This window comes from Corvus cornix, chromosome 18, assembly GCF_000738735.6.
Source record: "Corvus cornix cornix isolate S_Up_H32 chromosome 18, ASM73873v5, whole genome shotgun sequence".
Lineage (NCBI taxonomy): Eukaryota > Metazoa > Chordata > Aves > Passeriformes > Corvidae > Corvus > Corvus cornix.
Window position 1 is genome coordinate 7,424,953 of NC_046347.1, and position 20,552 is coordinate 7,445,504.

General features: G+C 44.1%; 1 protein-coding gene across 2 annotated transcripts; it reads right to left on the reverse strand.

The window, feature by feature from the left end:
- Positions 1-691: 691 nt before the first annotated feature.
- TMEM100 (transmembrane protein 100) lies at positions 692-12,302 on the reverse strand. 2 transcript variants are annotated; one of them, XM_039562429.1, is made up of 3 exons: positions 12,111-12,300; positions 9,274-9,444; positions 692-6,092 (listed from the first exon to the last, which is right to left on the reverse strand). In XM_039562429.1, the coding sequence occupies exon 3, from the start codon at positions 6,028-6,030 to the stop codon at positions 5,626-5,628; it is 405 nt and encodes a 134-aa protein (XP_039418363.1). In that variant the 5' UTR covers positions 6,031-6,092; positions 9,274-9,444; positions 12,111-12,300; the 3' UTR covers positions 692-5,625. The 2 variants fall into 2 exon arrangements, with proteins under 2 accessions (XP_039418363.1, XP_039418364.1); XM_039562430.1 differs by lacking the exon at positions 9,274-9,444 and having other exon boundaries at positions 12,111-12,302.
- Between the last annotated feature and the right edge of the window lie 8,250 nt (positions 12,303-20,552).

Consider the following 20,552-nt stretch of genomic DNA (forward strand, 5'->3'; position numbering starts at 1 on the left):
CCCACAGCACTCTGGGCCACAGCTCTGCTGGCTGGATGTTATTTTAGTGGCTGTGCCTCCCACCCATGCGCGTCCCAGGGCCCAGGAGCCGCGCGGCTCTGACGCCCGGTGAGCTCGAGGCTTATTCATGTTCAGGAATGGGAGGGTCAGGGCCATCGACACACACCAGCATCCTGCTGCCTATTATTTCCTGCCAGCCCTGGCGTTGCACCAAGCCCTAACATGACAGGTGGATGGAGTTCACAAGGAAATAATGTCATGGGCCAGTTTTCCAGGAAAGCTGTTAACTCTATTCACAAACTCGGGCCTTCAGATGGAAAGGGAACGTGGCTGAGAAGAGGCGGTGAAGGGCTGCTCTGCTGTTACTTACCTTTTTGTCACAAATTATTCACTGACATCTCTTGCTGCAGCACAGAAATCTTTACCTCTGCACAGTGCCTACCCCTTCAGGAGCAGACTGTGGCTGAATGCCTTTCAACTTAAAAAACCACGGGGACACTGCCTCTGCAAATCCCATGTGGCCATTTGATGTCAGTCAGGCTGCAAAAGATGGTAAAAGAATCTGCCTTTTTCTGAGCTAAACGGTTCCTGGGAAACAGAAAATAAATATGAGGTGAGTATCTAAGACTGATGTTAACCTGGGGACTTCAGGTATTTTGTAAGAATGAAACTACAGGATAAGTCCAGGATGTATCAGAAACAAGACATATATTTTTAAAATTCTCCATCAACAAGGCACATTTACTATCCTTCCATTCTCTATGCAGTGTCCAACATCTGCAGTTGTGTGTTTTTCTCTTTCCTTCCTCTTTTGAAGTTTTTAAAGTTTAATAATTTTTCTACTAGTATAGAAAGCATGGAAGAATTAAGAAGAAAAGCAATCAATCCAAAAGAAGTGTTTTTCAAAATTGCCATGTTTACTACAAATGCAAATTTTAGGATGCACAGAGTCAGGACAATGGGACTCCAACTGGCTGCTCACAAGAGGAAGGATTAGGTCCTGTGTCATGTTAATAGTGACATCAACAACCTGAATAAAAGCCAAAAATTCAAGTTGATTTTGCAGTTAAGACCATTGTTCTCCCACATGGTTTAGCCTGTAAGATTTAGTCCACACATAGATTTCTGCAGAATCTGTATTTTTCACATCATACAGCGCCATTCTTGATATGTAATGTACTTCAATATATAAAAGCCCTTCATGACTGGAAAATATTTATATTGATATAGCTAAAATATCATACAACCTACAGGCATCAAAGGTATTGTAAATATAAAAGCAAAATTAAGTCTGTCAGTGCTCAGAGCTACTGGTAATATGTATGCAAAATGATGGCTGCCAATATTGTTCTGCTATTATTATTATTATTAGTTGTAAAAACAAATTAGGTGAAACCTGCAACTTCTATCTCAGCTATCAAAGGAGCAGTAACCCTGGATTTGACTCTGGATAAGCAGATCTGAGGCAGGAATACGGGATACTCCAGAGGGCTTGTTCCAGGCCTGACTCTTCCGGATGCTGATGAGACTCTCAGGTCTCTCTTCGTTCCACACTCCGAGCTGGTTCCTGTTCTGTGGAGCTGCAGTAATACTGTACATTCAGTGTTTGGTAACAGGACCTCTCCCAAGTGTCCATGGCAGAGAAACTTAATTCTTGACACAAGTCCATGAAACTAACCTTTCTCTCTTTCTCTCTTGTTCTTTTTTTTTTTTTTAACCTGGAAAATTATGATATTAAAGCCAGAGTCATGTACAAAACACAACACGTGAAATGACTGGGGAATTGTAAATTGGGTGTTTTGGCTTGAACAAAATCTAAGCATTGTCATACCAAACTGAGTATTATTTTAAAATACTATCCCCGGCTATAACTGTCTTTTTGTACAATAGCAATACAGGGTGTAGTTACAGACACAATTTCCTGTGCTTAGGTTTTGAAATTATTATTTAAGATCGTTGTAACATTTGCCCGGAGCACCAGCACAATTCCTCTATTAGATAATTTTCTATCCTTGTGAGGGCAGTTTTGCTTGTGCAGTGCTGCCAGGGCTTTCAGGAAGGGAGAGACAAGCAATTGTGAGAATAAAATTTGCATCAGCTCCCACCCAGCCTCTCCCAGAACCGAAACACCATTTGTCACATTCAAAGCCTTTTCACACCAGAAGGAAAGGTGTTTCTGAACTGGAAAGTCACTTTGATCTCCACAGGGTTGCATCCTTCTGCTTCTCAGATTCCCATGAGAAACACCAAACACCAATCGTGGAGTTCCAGATGGCTTTGTATGAAAGACTTGGTGCACTACAGCACCCAGCATCCAGGCATGAAACCTCAAATCAATCCAGATTAGGTCTTGGGGTTCAAAATTTGAAGCAGAAATTTTGGTTGGGCTTTAAGGGCTGAAAAGGATATGTTGTTCCTGGGTGTGCAGAGAGAGAGGATAATAATGAAAAAATCTGAAATATATAGATTTGCAAGAAGAAAAAAACATAGGCTGTGAGACATGGGTCGGATGTCATCGCTGGTCAGTCAGAAAAGATGCTACTACTGCTTTAGACTGGCCCAAAATCAATGCAAACAAATCATGGGGGAGCAATCAGTTTCTAAGGCCATGTGAACACTTAGTGATGAAACCTTTGAAAATATCTTCAACAGCATAAAAATCTCTGCCTGAACTGCTCACAACCTCTGCTTTGCTCCTGCAGGACACCAGGATCAGGTGCTGGGATTCTTCCACAAAGGTACTGGTTTGCTCCTCTGAATAAAGACAAATAAGCCTGAATTCCTGCACAGCCTTTCATTTGCTTCTTGGTATGAAGATGCTTGTGCCATGTACCTCATCTCTAGAGGATACAGACGATGCTGCTGAGCTCAGCAGCCCGCTATCACCCAGAGGCCTCCCAGCTGGTCAGTTTGGTACTGCAGGAGATGATGGTGTGTCTGAAGCTTTGCTGTGCCAGGGGTCACTGCAATGTGTCTGTCACTGCTCACAGGCTGGGTAAGGCCCAGGTGCCTCACAATTACCAAGGCAGACAGTGGTCCAGGAACTCTGCTGTGTCCTTGCCTATGCACTGCAGATGTCAAAGAAAGCAGAGCAAAGGAAAGGGAAACCAGCTCTAGCAGTAGCAGAGCAACTCTTACTCACTGTTATTTACCCTTCCTGAAAAAAGACTGCTCCAGAACCCCCCTTGTCTCCATTCCACTGAGTTTGGCTTTTCTTTTTTGACTTGGAGCTGAGCATCACCTTGTACTTCTACCTTCCTTCCACAGCAAGCTCAGCTGTATCACAGTGATGGCCAAAGGACGACCCATGTGTGGGAAAGACTTCTGGAGAGGGCAATGGGCTGCTCCTGCTCTGGGGTTAACCAAGGAATCACGGAGCCAAACTGCTACACAGGTAGTGGAAATCACTGCATCTCTACAGCCCTGCAGTTCTCTCCTTAGCAGCCCCCAAAATTCTACTGAGGAAAAAAAGAAATGGGGAGGGGGAAGAAGGAGTCAGAAAAACTATTGTGTTCCCAGGGAGGGAAAAAGATGAACAGCTCTATTTAGCTTATCTAGCTTTGCTGATGTCAATCACTTTTCTCATTTTAAACAGGAAAGACACCACTTTAGTCCACCTGTTCCATTATTTATCATGCTATGTATTTCCCATGAATTGTCACTCATGCAAAACCTGTACATCGTAAGGGGACACCCTAATATTTTTTATGACCTTAAGCAAAGTGATTGACACTAGACACCGGTGTCAGATGTTCTGGTGACGCAACATGTTCTCCTAGCAGCAGGAAAGCTTCCTGCCGTGATTAAGTGAGGGCTATGGAAGTGCTAAAATGTGTTGTCAGCTTTCCTCTGATGCAAGTGATTTTATTATAGCGTCTGGTAACCACGGAGTGTGGCAACGCAAATACTGACCCCAAACATCCCCTGCTGCACATATAGCTCACTCTATTTAAAACATGAGTGCACTTTGCAAATCCAGGGATAAGTTATGGATGTAACAAGCTTAAACCATGGAGGGCAGAGGAAATGGTAGCACCTAAGCCAGAATTCCTTGGTGGTTTCAGCAGGAGAAGCGTAGGGATCCAGGATGAGCTGCAGAAGGAACCCCCTGCAGCACCTCTCTGGCAGGTGGGCTCTGCAGCAGCATCACCAAAGCTGTCCTGGCTGCCAGAGGCTCTGGGGGCAAAGAGAAAGCACAGGCCTGTCTCACCTTGGTAGTGGAAAGCAAAAGTCACACCCAGCACTATTGATTCTGCAGAAAGTAAGGGGAAAAATAAAAGAGTGAAAAAATAGAAAAGGGCTCCATGCAGCCCCTCTGCCTTCTCATGTGGAAATCTGTGACTCAGCTCAGCACCACTTTTCCTTCAAGAAGGAGAAATCATGTTCTGGTTTGCTTCAATTTGAGACAAGCCCCTCAATAATCCATTAACTGAGAAAAGCTGGAAGACCTCTAGAACACAAGAGTTACAGAATCAACACCTCAGCCATACACAGGGGACACCTGGCACCTGCTTTTCATGAAGATTTGTAATCCCAAAGCTCAATCAACAAACACTACACAGAGCTTTGCTTCCACAAGTTATTATTAAAAGTTGTGTCTCAGAACTGACTGTGACAGTGAGTGTCTGCAGAACTGTCTGCTGTAATTTTTCAACAACAGAGCTGTTAATCAAGCTGCAGAGGGTTGGACTATCAAACCAAAGTCCATAGGCTGCAGAGGTTTTTGTAGGAGATCAGCAGTACATGTGTTCACAGTTATTGTCACAGGGGTTGTTCTACAAAAATAGAAATATAGAGCAGTCAGAGTTGAAGATACAAGCTATCTTGATAGCAATAAAGAAATATTTTCTAAAGGTCTAGCAGCACTGGATATTATTTTAATGAAATTTATTTTTTAGTTTTATAGCAAAATAACCGAAAGTGCTAAACCTGACCACTTTAATTTGCAAAAAAGTCTCATGTTTTAAGCTATGATCATACCTCGTTATTTAGGTTAGACAATACACTTACACATTTCTACTGATTTCTACTCAATAATAAAACAAAATTAATATTAGTTGGTTTAAAAAAAGGGGAAAGTACCACAGGTATTGGGAGGGGAAGTTACATAAAATATTAGAATCAGCTTATTGAGCAATTTGCAGTGTGTTCTTATTGCCTTTTTTTTTTTTTTTTGGAGCTACAGTTTAAGTCCCAGATACTCTGGCCATAAGCTCGTAGTCACTTCAAATGCTATGACTTCTCCCTTGGTCAAATGTCAGTGTTTTAAGGAGATCTCTGGCATTTCAAGTCAGTTCAAATTATTTTCTCAGTTCTCACAAGCTCCCTTTCCAACATGATCAGCATGTTGGAGAACACGGTCAGGATGGTTGCAGTTATGATGACACAGTTTTCTGTGAAAGAAAAATGGGTTTTCCTCTGTCTTGGAAAGAATCACTACCAAGTATGCAGGAAGAAAAATATTAAGAGCACTTGCAGAGTTGTTATGAATATTTCTTAATCCATTCCATTTTCATTTCAGTTCATTTCCACAGTTAAATTAGAACCTGCAATCTCTCCCACTGATAAATAGCCAAGTTGACTTACAAAGGTTCTGCCTTCTGTCCAGCCTTCTCTTGGTTGTCTTTAACCAAACAAGGTTCGCTGGTTTGCCACGAGTGCTGTCTGGCTCTCCCGCCTCTTTGCTTTCTTGTTCTGCTCCCTGATCTTCCAGCACACTGCGCTGGAAGCCAGCAGAACGAGTCCTGAGGACAAGAGGACCAGCCCAAAAACAGAGATGATGGATCCATGAGAGTTGAAGCTGTATGCCACGGCAGTCACCACAATGCCAGCTATCAGGATGACCACGCCGAAGGGAATGGTGCAGCGGTAGCACGAGAGCTCTGCTCCCCCCGTGGCTGCTGTCAGCTGGCACTCGCTGACCAGAGGGATAGTGGTAATCACACAGTCATTGTTGTTACTCTTCTCTGTGGGTACAGAATCAGGATGCTTTGGGGTGCCCAGGATCTCTTTGATAGGTTCGTTTGTCATCTTGATTGTCTTGACTCAGTCCGTTCTTAGGCTAGAGCAGGCTCTGCTGAGCACATGCTGCACTGTGGAGAAAAGAGCACGAGTTCAACCAGTAATTACCAATTATTTATAAGACAAATGGGGACACAGAAGTATCCCCTTCGGATCACAAGCAACCAGACATTCAGACCCCACAAGGATTTATGCACAAGATCAACAGTGACACGACTGACTGTGAAGGATCTGAATCAATCCTTACAGTAGTATGTATGTAAGTGCTAGAAAGAACAGAGTCACAGACCAAGACAAACACCAACATTCAAGTGTTGTGGGCCAAATCCTACATTAAGTTACATCCTGAAGTCAGTATTTCTGGATGTAATTTAGACTTCAATGGCATTACATTTTCTCACAAAAAGGTAAAGTTCACACACTATTTTGATTTTTTCTCACAAACTTTTCCCAAACTGTTTCTTTATACACCTACACACAATACATTACACAGATTTGCTCCACTGCACATCACAATAACATGGTCAAGGTACTAGCCAGCAAAAACTAGGATGAACAGTGAGCCCTTTCCCAGTGCAAGTGCTACTTAGGGAAAAAATTCAAATTGTCATGACAAGGTGGAGACGTGGGGGGAGTGGGGATGCAAACAGTTTCCCGCACTCAGCTCAGCTCAAGGTTGGTGAACCTCCTGTTACAGCAACATCAGTGCCAGACTGACAGCTTGCCATTTACACTGGCTTCATGCAAAAGCAATAGGTCTCTTGTAAATCCATGAAATTACCCTGTTACTGTATGGGAGGGAGATTTACCATCATATTCACTCATCTCAGATACAGCAGGTTGTTTTCCTCCTGTCTTCATACTATAAACACACTCTCAGTCCTGACAGCATGCACAGTTTGACTGCATCTGCACAGGACACTAATACCTTTTGGCTCTGGGGAGCCCAGGGAATAATCAGAGTCCACCTGATCAGAGCAAGAGGAGCCCACGGCTCTCCACCATTCCAGGCTGCCATGACAGACCTCAGCCTTACCTCTGGGGCTCTGGTGATGTGGGGTCACTCTGGGGCCTGTAGTGAGCTCTGCCAACACTGAGGCTGCCACAGATGTGCTGTCCTGGACCCAGCTCGGTGCACCCCAGCACACGCTCCAGAGACGGTGACACTGGGACACTGGGGAACCACTGGTTTTACTGCTGTGAGTAGCTCCCAGGACTCCTCCACCACCCTCTGGTGTGGGCTGTCCTGCTTTTGCTTTCATGAGCAGCATGATATACAGCTCAGAGAACAAAGAAGAGTGCTGGCAATGCAGTAATGCTTTTATCACTTTTATCACCTTCACATCTGTGACTAGGAAGTTAATTGCCAGATACTTGTATTCTCCTTTTCCTTTCCCACCACTCCACCCTTGTTGCTAAGATATATTCGTTCATTGTGGAGAGCCCTTGGTTTTATACCTCAGCACCTCCTATAACTGACCCTGGGTTACAAGAAAGAGGATTTCACTCTGTTTAAAAAAAACACAGGCACAAACAGGCTAAATGCTGGATGTAGTCAGAGAGTTTGTATACAAAGTCTCCTTGAACCCTCAAGAGAGAAGGAAAGCTCATGTCTGGTTTGCCAAAGCTTTAGTTCTACTGCTCTAGGGAAAAGTGCTCAGCTCCCTGTTGTATCTGCTGTGCAGAGCTGCCTCTGGGCTCAGCCTTGCCAGAGGAGCCTGTCCCTGCTGAGCACACACAACACACCCAAGCACATGCAGTGACAGCACAAGAGGCAACAGGCACACACTGAAACCCACTGATCATCAGGAAAAGCTTTTGTACTGTGAGCATAACTGAGCACTGGAACACAGTGAGGTTTTGGAGTCTCTAACCCTTGGAGATACTCAAAAGCCATCTGCACAGTCCTGGGCAGCACTGTCTAGGTGACCCTGCTGAGCAATAGGGGGGTTGGACCAAATGACCTCCAGACATCCCTTCCAACCATAACCATTCAATGATTCTGCCTGTTTCTGTGAGAGTACTCGGTATCTCCAAGGGCAGGAAAGGGATTTCTTCAATGCTTATCAGACAAAGCAAATATATCTGGGCTGACACCTTAGATATCCTGAATTCTCCTAGGTTCAGTAGCTTTGTTCTTTGAATCATAATGCATGATTAAATGTCTTTTAAATCAGAAAGAGCCCAGGAAAGCCATGGGTTTGCTCTCAAGTGCCACTGATCTCTTCCTATGTGGATCTGAGCCCAAGTTCTGCATTTTCAATAACGACTGACATAGCAGTGAGACAAACTGGTGCCCTTATGTTGCTGCATTACTTATCCATAAAACATTACAGAAGTTCAGCACAACATAAGAATGTGGTCCCCAAATGTCACCTTTTTTTCAATCTTACCATTAGCCATATTCAATTACTATAACATTTTATTATTTGTTTGAGGGAGAAAAAATTTAACTATTTTGAATATAAAAGGTGTATTGGCTCAAATACACTGTAACAACTATTCAAAAATCCAACTACTCTAACAGTCACTGAAATAGGGAAACTTCCCAGTAACTTGAAAAAGCCCATAACAAGCATTATTATTCTGAAAAATTCTAACCTTCAATCAAAATGTATTTACTCCTGTCTCTAAAGTCCTTGTCCCTCTGCTTCATATACATCTTCATTGAGCATTAAAATCTCCTAGACCTCTTGGACAGAGATCTATGAAGAAAGAAGATGTATTTACACAGTCAAATCTAACAGGAATTAAAAAAAATATTCTAATCTCTAATAATTAAGTAAATGGCAAAATACCTGTTGATTTCTGAGGAGAATAGTTTTTGTCTGGAATAGGATGCAAGAAGGCAGGCATTCATATAAAACAAATACACAGCCCTCTATTGAAATACTACGAAATTAAATAAACAACAGAACCTATTTGAAGTGTGAGCAAAGGTATTCGTCCCTAGAAAAAAGGGCACTGGATCCTCATTGCCAGCAAAGTCACTTCTGACTTAGGCCAACAGGTGATTTGGTTCGAGTTTCAGGGTAAGAAATTCAGGCAAAGATACCCAGCAACGCCAGCATCCTCTCACTAATCATACCACAAGTACTATCTTAAGGAGCTACTTTGAGTTGGAGGAAGAATGTGCTTCTGTGGCAATCTGTGGCTAACCCTGGATAAAGGGGAGAGGAAATTCTTAGCCACTAATAAGTGTAAGTTGAGATTTATCAAAAAGACATGAAATTCATCAGCATGCGCACCTACCAGATCCGTGAGAAATCCATGGTAACAGATCCTTGGCTCAGAAAGCAGAGGAAGAGTGCTGAAGATGTCTTGTGTGACAATTCAAGGCAGAAAGAGCTGCTCAAGGCTTTGAAGTGTCAGATGTTGCTGAATGATGAACTGGAGGTGACAGTATTCTAGCATGGAAGTTTCCTACAAGGAAAGTTGTTGGATATTTACCAGCTTCTTAAGAATAAAAGTAATGCGTGGAAAAGCTCCTGCTGTGTGCTGACTCCTGCTCCTAACCTAACCAAAGCAGAAGATTTCTCCCTCTGGCTCTCCTAGTGGCTTCTTTTCTTGGAACCAGCCACCCATTTCTGGCCCTGTGTAACATTTTCCTTTGAGGATGTGATGTCCCAGTAGTGAGTATCATAACCCAGTCAAGTCCCCCAGAAAGAGCCAGGCAGGAAAAAGCAATGCACTAGAATTTCTGTAGATAAAAGTCTCATTTAACTTAATTTCTATTACTCACTTCACCTATGGGAATAATGACTCAGAATATATGGGGTTTGTCTCTTCTATGTGTCCAATTTCTTTGAGCAAATCACTCAATCTCCCTGTTCCTCAGATTTCCTAGCTGTGAACTGACTGTGACAATACACTTACACTAGAAAAACCTTTAAAAACTATTCCACTATAAAAAAATCTAAGTAATATAATCCCAAAAACTCTTCTCAGAATAAAAAAAGCAGACTAACAGAGTCCAAGAACTCTCTGTAGTAAACGTAAGTCCATTATATTTACTGTTGTTCATTTCTGTTACTGGATTTTTAAAAACAAGATTTGTAACTCCAAGAGGGACAAGATGGACTCTGCAGCAGGGCAGTGACGACTCTGCAGAAAGCAGAGGGATGGAAATTGTTATCAACTGCAGAAACAGCTGTGAAATCACCAGGCAGCTGGGTAAAACTCATGAAGCAGCAGAGATTTATGTTGCTAATCTTACTTGACATTCCCATTCTAGAAGAGCATGATCATGGAAGATCATTTCAACACAGAAGCAGGAGTCTGAAGTGGGGATTAGAGTAAATGCACGAGAGTAAGTTTGTATAATGATAAACTTGGAGGGTTTTTCTGGTTTTAAGTTATTTAGACCTTACTAACATTTCACAAACACAAACATTTACAGGTATAAACTGCTGCTGTTCTCCAGAAGATCCTTGGAATAAGCCTGGGACATAGCCAAAGTATATTTAGCTGATTATTGAAGTTAGTTAATAATAAGGAAGTCTACTTTTTTATCTCCTTGACTATATTCTTTTCCACATGACCTAGCAATTAGCTTAACTTTTTGAAAAGTTTGGAGGGAAATGCAGGAAAAAATCCTCACTTCAGATGAATAATCTAGATTTCATTAAAACAAACGCTGACCTCTGAAATGTGCTTGGAGTCAACTTCCACTTGGGTTACAGCAAGGTTACATTTGCTCGAAAAGCTCTTCCCAGCACAATTGTGCCCCCTAAGCCACTCTGCCAGCATCTTGCTTGGAAAAGATTAATTGCTCTGTCAGTTATTTATTTGTATTTATCCTTGACTACACTCAGTTTAGGTATTTTTCTTTAAATGAAAGTCTTTATCAAAAAACCTGACAAAACAACTTTTTGGAGATGAAATTTCTTCCTGTCTCCTTCCCTCCCTCATCACAAAACTGAGAAGCAGAAACACATGAAATCTCTACATGAAGCTTCCAGTGTTTTAACTCTGAATCATTTCAATGTTGTGCTCTCTCAGGAGGCTTCCCACATACAGAATATCTCTGTGCAAAGGCAAAGAGCCACTACAACCCTTTCCCCTTTTTCACATTTTACTCAGAACCGGTGAGAAACATTTGAGTTTTCCGCCTTCAGGCTCTGAGCCAGATTCTCTCTGTCTTGCACAATGCTTCAGACACCCTTTTTTGCTTATGTAAAATCCCAATAAATCATAATGCTCACACTTCACACTATGGCTATGCATTAAAGTGAGTATGGAAAATAGCCTAAGGAGTCCTTCTGTCCCGAGAGGAGAGCCTGATTTCATTCAGAATTCAACCGGCTACAGTAATCCTCAACACAATCCCGCAGCTCTGCCCCAGGTGAACACTCCTGGAAATACACAACCAGAATTTGTACTTACAAGACGCCAGGACCATGCCCTGAGCTACAGAGGCAGGAGAAGCACACACCACCTCCACACCAGCTGCCTCAGGATGCAGTAAGTTTCTCTCACCAAGTTTTTATGTAAAATCACGAACAGATTTAAAGTCTCGCACCTTTTCGTTTTCCCGACACAGCCGGGGGGTAGGATGGGAGCCACCCCATCCCCTCCACAAACCAACTCTGTTACGTGCCAACCAGAAAGCTTTCAAACGCGCCTGCTACACGCCACACGCACACCTGGGGTAAAACCCTCCGCGTCACGCCAGTCCCCGAGCACCTCTGCAAGAGAGCAGAGAGGCGAGGAAAGCCCTGTGCACGTACAGCCCTGCAGTACCGGAGAGGCAGCGCTCCGCGGGACACCCCGACCTGCGCCCGGGCAGCGGGTCCGACTGCCGAGCCCCCGCGACTGCTGTAACCGGGGGAGCCCTGTGCCGGAGCGGAGAGAGCAGCGGGTCCCTGGCGTGCCCGAGCACCCCCGGCCGCCCCGGGGAGCTGCGCACCGGGAGCCGGAGCCCCGCGGGCACCGGGGGCCAGCGGGGGCGCGGCCGCGGGGCGTGCGGGTCCGGGCCGGCCAGCGAGCTGAGCCGTGCCAGTCCCATGCCATGGGCTGGGCTAGCGTGCCATAGCATGGGCTAGTGTGCCATAGCGAGCCGTGCCTAGCGAAGCCGAGCCGTGCCTTACCTCTCGGCCGCCCGGCGGGACTGCGGCGGCCACCAGCCCGCAGCCAGCATAAGAGGGGATGCAGCTCGCCGCACAAGGGACTGTAAACAAAGTTCTCCGTGAGAGAGAAACAATTAAGGGACCGGAGCAAATTCAGCGGCGGGAGCAGCGGCGGGCGGGGCGGCAGCGGGACGGTCCCGCTGGGCGCGGGGGGCCGGGAAGGGTGTCCGGCAGCGCCGGGCTGGGCCGGGCACGGGGCCGGGCCTCCTCCCTCTGCCCCGCACTGCTCACACCCCTGCACAGGGATGCGCACGGCGGAGGCGTGCCCGAGGGGAGGCTCTGCATCGCGCCCAGCCTGCAGCGGGTCACACACACGGGGCCGGGGCAGCGCCCTGCAGCCCCTCTGCCCTCCTGCAGCCCCTCTTCTGCCCTCCTGCAGCCCCTCTTCTGCCCTCCTGCAGCCCCTCTTCTGCCCTCCTGCCCTCCTGCAGCCCCTCTGCCCTCCTGCGCACCCAGCCCCGTGTCGAGTGTTCGGCCACATCCCGGCTGCAGCAGTGCGGATGAGGGTCACTGCCTGTCCTGAGCCCGCTGGGGTGTCAGACGTGGCCGTGCTGGGTCACTTGAAAGCACAGTCCATGCCGAAATCCAGATGAACCCCTAGCTCAACTGCTCATAAATTAAAGGAGGAGGAATATAGCTTCGGATGCCATTCTTAGAAGATAAAGTTTTATGTGTGGTTTAGAAATATTTTAACTGGCTTTTCTAAGCTTTAATTGCTCATTTCTGCATCACATCAAATATTACAGGGGTTTGAAGTGGATGGGTGTGGGGCTGTGTTATTTTTTTACCATGATTTCTGTTATTTCAGACAAAAAGCAAACAAATTATGCTTTTAAGTCTTGTAAAAGGACATGTTTGAATTTTGCAGTTAAGCTCACCTAAAGTTTATATTTAAAAGACACTGTTTTATCAATGATTGGTAAAAGAGCAGTGCACCAGATGTATTTAATCAGCCACTCTGTCTCTGAAAGCATCATGTACTTTTGATTCCGTTTCCAGGGTGAAATCCTGGCCTCCAAGAAATTAATGGCCAAACTTCCATCAACTTCACAGGGGCCAGGATTTCATCCTGTGTATTGTTAAGAACTGCCCCGTGATGGAGACCCTACCAAGGGTTCATCTCCTCCAGACAAATCAACCAGGTTCTGGAAAAGCTCCACAGCTTTATGCAAGAAACTGTCAGTTCGTTTTCCCACTTTCTGGTGCTTCCTTCAAATACATCAGCATTTGAGCAGAAATGACAAACAAACTGGATCTGAGGGGAACTTCATGAGGCAGGATCTCTTGGACCATTGTCTGGTCCTTCCCAATGCAGGCAGCTGTGCCAATAATATCTTTATTCGACTTGACAAGTTCCACTTCAAAAAAACCAGGTTTCCTACTCCTTCTGTTGGATACTACAAGCCTTATTCTGTTGATATCTAGGAACCTTGTTTCTAGCTGCATGGATTCATAGACAATTATCTGTGGACAAGTAAGCCTTTGGCTGAAGCAGGCTATTCTTTCTTTTGGCAGTTAACCCTCTAATGCCCTAAGAGGGAGAAATTAAACTCTTTCAGGCTTATTTTCAATCATTTTTTCAGATGTCTTACCAACTTCCTGCATGGAAGTGCAAGTATTTTCCTGGCTTACTAGAAATACTAACATTGCATAATTTTCTTCTGATTGTTCAGGATGTCTGGATTTTTCTCCAGTACCAGTTTCATTTTTCACTTTATATCAGAAATTCTTGCTGTTAGCACATATGTGCGTGACCTAAATTTCACCCCATTCCTATTCCATCAGTTCCTCTCTAGTCATTCCAGTCTAGTATTTGGTCCTCCTAGCTGACAGAGAACCTCCCTCCCAGGCTTACACCATCGACAGCTCCACGAGTACATTCTTATTTTTCCATGCCAATTTCATTACTGAAAGTACTACATAAAATACTGAAAGTTTTACATAAGATATCTCATGAAACTGATTTTTTTAGGAACTATTCTAATACACATAAACAAGAACTGAAGCTGGGCTTAGAATTCATGTTTCTGTACAAATAAATGCCCTAACAATAGGCTAAAAAGTCACACAGTCTCCTAGACCTCATGCAATTCTTATTTCTTGCTGTGAAGCATAAAAGCTGCAATGAAAAGTGATGGGAATGACATCTCCTCTAGTGCTGAGAGATCAGTGCGCTCTCCCCTAGAAGGGTGGGTTTGTAGCACTCAGGCACTGAAGAGTTGAATTCAACTTGGGCACCAGCCCTCTGGCCTTTTAAAAAAAGGGATGACTGACTACCTCTGCCTTTTAAGGTTCTGCTGTGTTCTGAGCATGGCTCTCCAAGGATGTAAGGAAAGAAGGACCAGACATACCCGGGGCAGCACGTTTGGCACCTGTAGAAATTCAGTGCAAACAGCTGAGGAGACTTCAGGGCTGAGCAACAGCTGCAGTGAGGGGTTATAGGTTCACAGTTTTGGACTGCCAGGCTCCAGTGATACATAGCTCCCCTTTAGGACCTGCCCTAAATGACAAAATCTCCTTCCTGGGGCCTGAACACAGCTGCTTGGAGGGAAGTGCAGCCCCAAAGCTGGGCTGATAAGCAAGAAGCCTGTGTGATTCTGGAACCCATGGCGCCTACTGAGAGAGCAGTTTTACTCCTAAATTGAGCAATGCTGTTGCTTGCCGACTGGACTGAAACACACTTGCAATACTTTATGGCTTCCTTTGAGTTTCTAACAGTCTCCTGGGCCTTAACAGCACAGCAAACAGTGACTCACTAATCTGGCAAAATACAACCATTGTGGGCTCCCTATTCAATTAGTTTTTCTTGCCTTGTCCCTAACCCTCCACTGAGTTTTCTTTTCATTTTATCCCTAAGCCCACACATGGACACAACACGTCAGTTTACTGCATTTAGTGAAACTTTCAGAAAGCACTCTTTCAGCATGTTTAATATATTATAAATTGTCCTTACCATGCCATGCAGTGTATGTGTTTTGTGATGAGGAATGGAGTCCAAAAGGAGTCCAAAGCCAGTTAAGCCAGAGAAGCAAATGATTCCACATGAAATGCTGTAGCTCCCCTCTCATTAACACTGTTCACAGCACAGGGGAGTTCAGCCCAGTTGGTTGATTGCTGTGCAAACCAGCCACTCTGTGGGTAATCAGGCTCATGGAATGGATGTGCTTATAATGACTGTGAGAAACCTCTTTGGTGGCTGGGAATATGGAAAGGAATTTTCTTTGAACTCCATTAGACCCTACTAGTACTTTGGTCATCATCAGTTATCCTGCTGTGCATGTGAACTTTGTTATTGCCCTCCTCGACTTTCACTTAATCTTCCTGCAGTGCTGAAGAAGACAGGATATCTGGAACTGAAAACAATTATTCTTATCTCCTACTGCTTTCATAATTACATGAAGTTCCCATTTGAAGAACTCCTTATGTGGACATGTGCTTTTAATTAGCAGAGGGATGCATCACACCACCAGAAGCCAATTCCTCAACCTTGCATAAGTTGGTTACAGAACCTCTGAATCTGTGGCCACCGTGGCAGCTTTCTGGCCAAGCTGGGGGAAGCCTGGGAGCAAACTCCAGGCACTGTAATTTCACCATAACCAGGATTTTTGTTAGAGACTGTTGCAGTAGGATGCAGCAGATTCAGCTGAGATTTAAGTTCAAAATAGGAATGATCTCTTTTGGTTTTCCACCTGCACTGAGTAACCCAAGGAATTTACAGGGCTCAAAGACATGAAGGGAAATGCAGACAAAAAGCTGAAAAAGTGTCTCGCCAAGCTAGTGGATAGTGTCAAGAGACATTTTCATTTCATTTCCTTCCCTTCTCAGCAGGTAGGGTATATACACTGTTCCCCCTGCAAACGGTCTGTCTAGTAGACATGGAGCATTTCATCCAGTTGTTACTGACTCTCCAACAGTAGAAAGAAATTATGAGTTTTAAACTAAATTACACAGGCCATTGGCTGAACTACTTCCTGTCTGATGAGTCCTTCTTAGTCCTACTTTACTACAATCCTTAGGACTAAATTTACACACAAGATCTATCTAAAATACTGCACAAGGTTAAAACACACAACTTTTCTTCCATGTAATAGATGACTTCCGTGAAATTTATAGTAAGTCAAGTGTCTGACCTAAAGGGTAGTTAAAAAAGAAAAAAATATATTATTGCAGTAAGACCAGTTCTTACTGCTCTCACAAAAGAGCTTTTCATATCTATCATCTTCTTTGGCATCACCTGCTAAGGGAAATGTTTAGAAATATTTCTACATCCATGTAAACAAGTTAAGAAAGTAGAGGGTGTGGTAGTGACAACCATACCAAACCAAGTCAAGATCTAAATAGGCTGTCTTATCTTTTGAATGAGTCATTTTAGGTCATTCAGGTAATGGTGATATCCCTTCTTTCCTACTGTGAAGTTTAAAATTACTCCTCTTTCCTTAAGGCCAGGTAAATAGGTCGCACCTCTGCATCTCCAGTTTATTTGCACTGGGAGTGTGTTACTTTCCAGAAAAACTGTGGCTAAAAGGTGTAAATCAAAAGTAAACATGGCCCAATGAAAGAGATGGGTTCTGACACCAGGAGTCCAGCATAATAAACTATCTACCAAAGGTAAAAAATATTATCAGAAAGCAGAAAAACAGCAGAACTCCAGTTACTCTCTGAATTCTCTTCTATTTGGGTGGAACTCTGTTGAAACTAGGTACTCAATAAAGAAACAATCATAGTTTGGGGTTAAATTCAACTCTATGAGGAAGGCAATTATAAGCCAGTATTTAATGGCCACTTACGACATCTTTTGACAGTTCAAGCAATGCATGTCTTGTGCTAGTTCTTTGCAAAAATCACCCTCCCTGCCTAAATATTTAGGAATAAAAAATATATTTTATATATAAAATATATAAAGGTTTTGATGTAGTAGACAGGCTATATTTTCTGTGTATTCTAAAAATGTTGAGAAACAGATTTCCCTTTGACTCATACAAGAGAGGAGAATACAGACTGCCTTCCACATGCATGGCTGTGATGGGAGATGCTGTTGTTACTTCTCAGCCTTCTGCATGAAGAATTTTCTTCTTGCAAACTGCAAAAGTCATGAAACAATTTGTGAGAAAGGCTTTTACATTATGTAGTCAATAATAAAGCAACAGCAGCAGAAGCTTATAATTGCTTTGGCTGTGTATACTAGAAATACAAATGTATATATTGTATAAATGGTGGGGCAGGACTATTCAGCAGTTTTGCAAAGTTTTTGGAATGCACTGAGTAAAATGGAATTACAGTAATATATAAATGTCTGCAAAGCAGTTGAATCCATCAAAATCCCACATCTTTAGTGCATCTTCAAGAATTTCTCAAAGAGCACCAGTGCCACACAGAGACAGATAGAGGAAAACACAATATAGCCGGGAACATTCTCCCACACATGGACACCCATATCTAAAACAAACACTGAAAATCACCTGGGGCCTGTAAACATCAATGTAGTATTCATTGCTGTTTTCACTTCTGGCCACATATGATTTTCTGATGCAGGAGTTGTCCAGTTTCCTGGTTTTGTTCTACACCACAAAATTAATTGGATTACTCAACATTGACTTCAGTAACAGAAAGGTTAGGTGTTAGGGGGGAATTCATACAGATTATTTCCACTCTAAAAAACAGGTGGGAGATTTAGGTACATTAATGCCACTGATAGCCCAGATCAGCAAGTTGCCTTGAGGTATCATTTCCCACTCAGAGCAGCAGCAGCTAAATAGAATCATAAAATCACAGAATGGTTTGGGTTGGAAGGATCCTTAAAGATCATCCCATCTCATTCCAACCCCTTGCCATGGGCAGGGACAGCTTCCTCTAGACCAGGTGCTCAGAGCCCAGTCCAAACTCTCTTTAAACACCACCAGGGATAAAATCTAAACCTTCCCATACCAGAAAGCCTGGCTGAAAACCAGGTATCCTAACTACTACACTACAGGGTAACTAACCTGAAGCCTGAGATCCGGTAAGTATGTAGATCAAGTACAGGCACTTTTGAAACTATTTTCATTCAGATGGTATTTAGGTCCCTGATCCACGTGTGAGACTAGATTTTGGTGTATCCAGGCTGCCTTTGGGTTCGTGTTCCCAGACCCAGCTGCCCTGGAGCAGTTGCTGTCCTGCAGCAGTTGCTGTCCTGCAGTGTTGGGGCAGAGCAGTAGAAAATCAGTCCTGAGCTCATCCCAGCCTACAGCCAGTACCCAGCAGCGCAGGTCTTAAAGGACTTGGGTTCAAACTTCAGCTTCTATCCCTAAGCTAAGGGCAATACATGGACATACAAGTGATAAATAATAACACTTACGTAAACATACAAGAAAACAGAAAATAAACTCTCTTTTCAGAACAGCTTGTGCTTTCTTAGTAATCACCACTCCTTATTTACCAAGAAAAAAGGTCACATAGTAATGCCTTTTTTGAAAGCTTTTGTCCCTAGAGTGGCCTTGTGAGATAAATCTCTTTTTCCATGAAAGTGCTAGGGAAAGAGGGAGTGGCCAGGCAGCTGGAGCCAACTTACTGATGCCATGTAGACAACCATATAATGCAAAACATTTACCCTAAAACAGTAGGCAACAATGAGCTGTGATCACATCAGTCCTTTTGCACAAACAAGGAGATCATATAATCTCACAGGCACATGTCCTTGTTGCATGTTAAAGATCAGTTGTTGACTCACAACTCCTCCTTTTTCATACTGGGTCAAAGTCACCTCTGCAAAAGGGAGCTACAAGCTCTTTCAGTTTCACTGAGCCTTGTTTCAGAGAATGAATGGGACTTAAAAGTGAGACTGCAATCTGATAAAAGCTTTCTGCAAGCTTTTTTCTGCAAGTTTTTCTGCAAGAAAAACTAAATTAGTCTCACCTCCAGGCCATTCCTCATACTCCATTTTAAAGACCAGCTCCACAGCTGGGTGGGCAGCACAGCTCCACTCACGGCTACTTAGCCAAGAATTTACTCATAAGGGATCAGCCATAAGAAATGCATTGCCGTGATATTTGGAGAACCAACTGGGCTGACTGAAAACATGCCATTTTAATTCAGAAAGTACAAAAGTAAGCCAAAATATTTATACCTATTGTATAAATATTAGTAATAATAATAATGATACACATAACATTACTACAAAAAATAAAAGAACTGAAATGTTTGCCTAGCAGTCTCAGTGGGGAGGTGAGAGCAGGTAAGGTATGAGCAGACATTTATTATCATTACTGACATTATTTTATAAAGATGGTAGAGGTCAAGTTCTGGCATCAAATTTACATACTGGGAGAAAGTTTGTGAGATACAATCTTGTCTTCTTCCAAAATGCTCTCTCCAAAAGTTTTCTGGACTGTGCAAGGATGATGGTCAGCCTGTATGTCCGAACCAGTCAGCCAGAAATCCTCATGCTCTGCTTGCAAACCAATTGACTGCAACTGGAAAGGACAGCTGACATAAGTGAACTCTGTCAAAGAGCTCAGCCACTTGGCAGGGAAGCAAGAAAATACTACATTATTCCAGCCTTGCACAGAGGTTACCACCAAATACATTGGGTGGTGCTGCCAGACAGTAGGTTTGATGACATCCCACCACTTAGAGCTGCTTGTGTTTTATTCTGAAGACACGGTTCAGCAGGAAAATCTCACAGGAATTAGAAGAATAAAGCTGTAATGAAAACAGATTTAGTTTCCAGGAGAAAACTTGCCTTAGTCACATTTTGAAGGCCTTAATGCTTTGGCTGTGTGTGATAGGTGGTGTCACTGCAGAGCCTGAGCAAGATGCAAAGTGTGTCCCTGCCAGTGGGTTCCTCCTGCCCAGGAGCTCATCGCAGTGGAAGTTTTCTGTCCCCTTCCATCCTGTCCACCCCAGTGCACCCCAGTCTGCCAGGGGCCAGAGCCTGCTGTCCCCCCCTCTTTGCCAGGCTGGCCGGGCCTCAGTGGGGTGTGCCAGGGTCACGCTCACCTGCCAAGCAGCTGTATAGCAGTTATGGGGTTTTTATATAATACTCTCAATATGTACAGTCCATAAGGAAAACTGCCTTTCAAAATGTGAAGATAAACAAAAATACACAAAAATACATGTCCCCATAGTGTTCAATCTCTGTCCTTGGGGAGCACCCCAGAGGGAAGGCCCTGACCATCACACCCACGGAACCTGTCCCCGTTCTGGTACCAGGTTAATGTCACACACATTTAAAGGCACCACCATTGAGACCCCGCCTAACCCGAGAGCGCACGGAGCGCACCTGCAGGGCAGGGATGCCCCGTGAACCCACTGTGCCGCCCCCGAGCCCCCTCCCCCGGGCCCGCAGGCTCGGCGGGGCGCGGCGGGGGCCGGGCGGCCGCGGGGCGGGGCGCCCCGGACGGGGGTTGTGCTCGGCCGGGGCTTGTG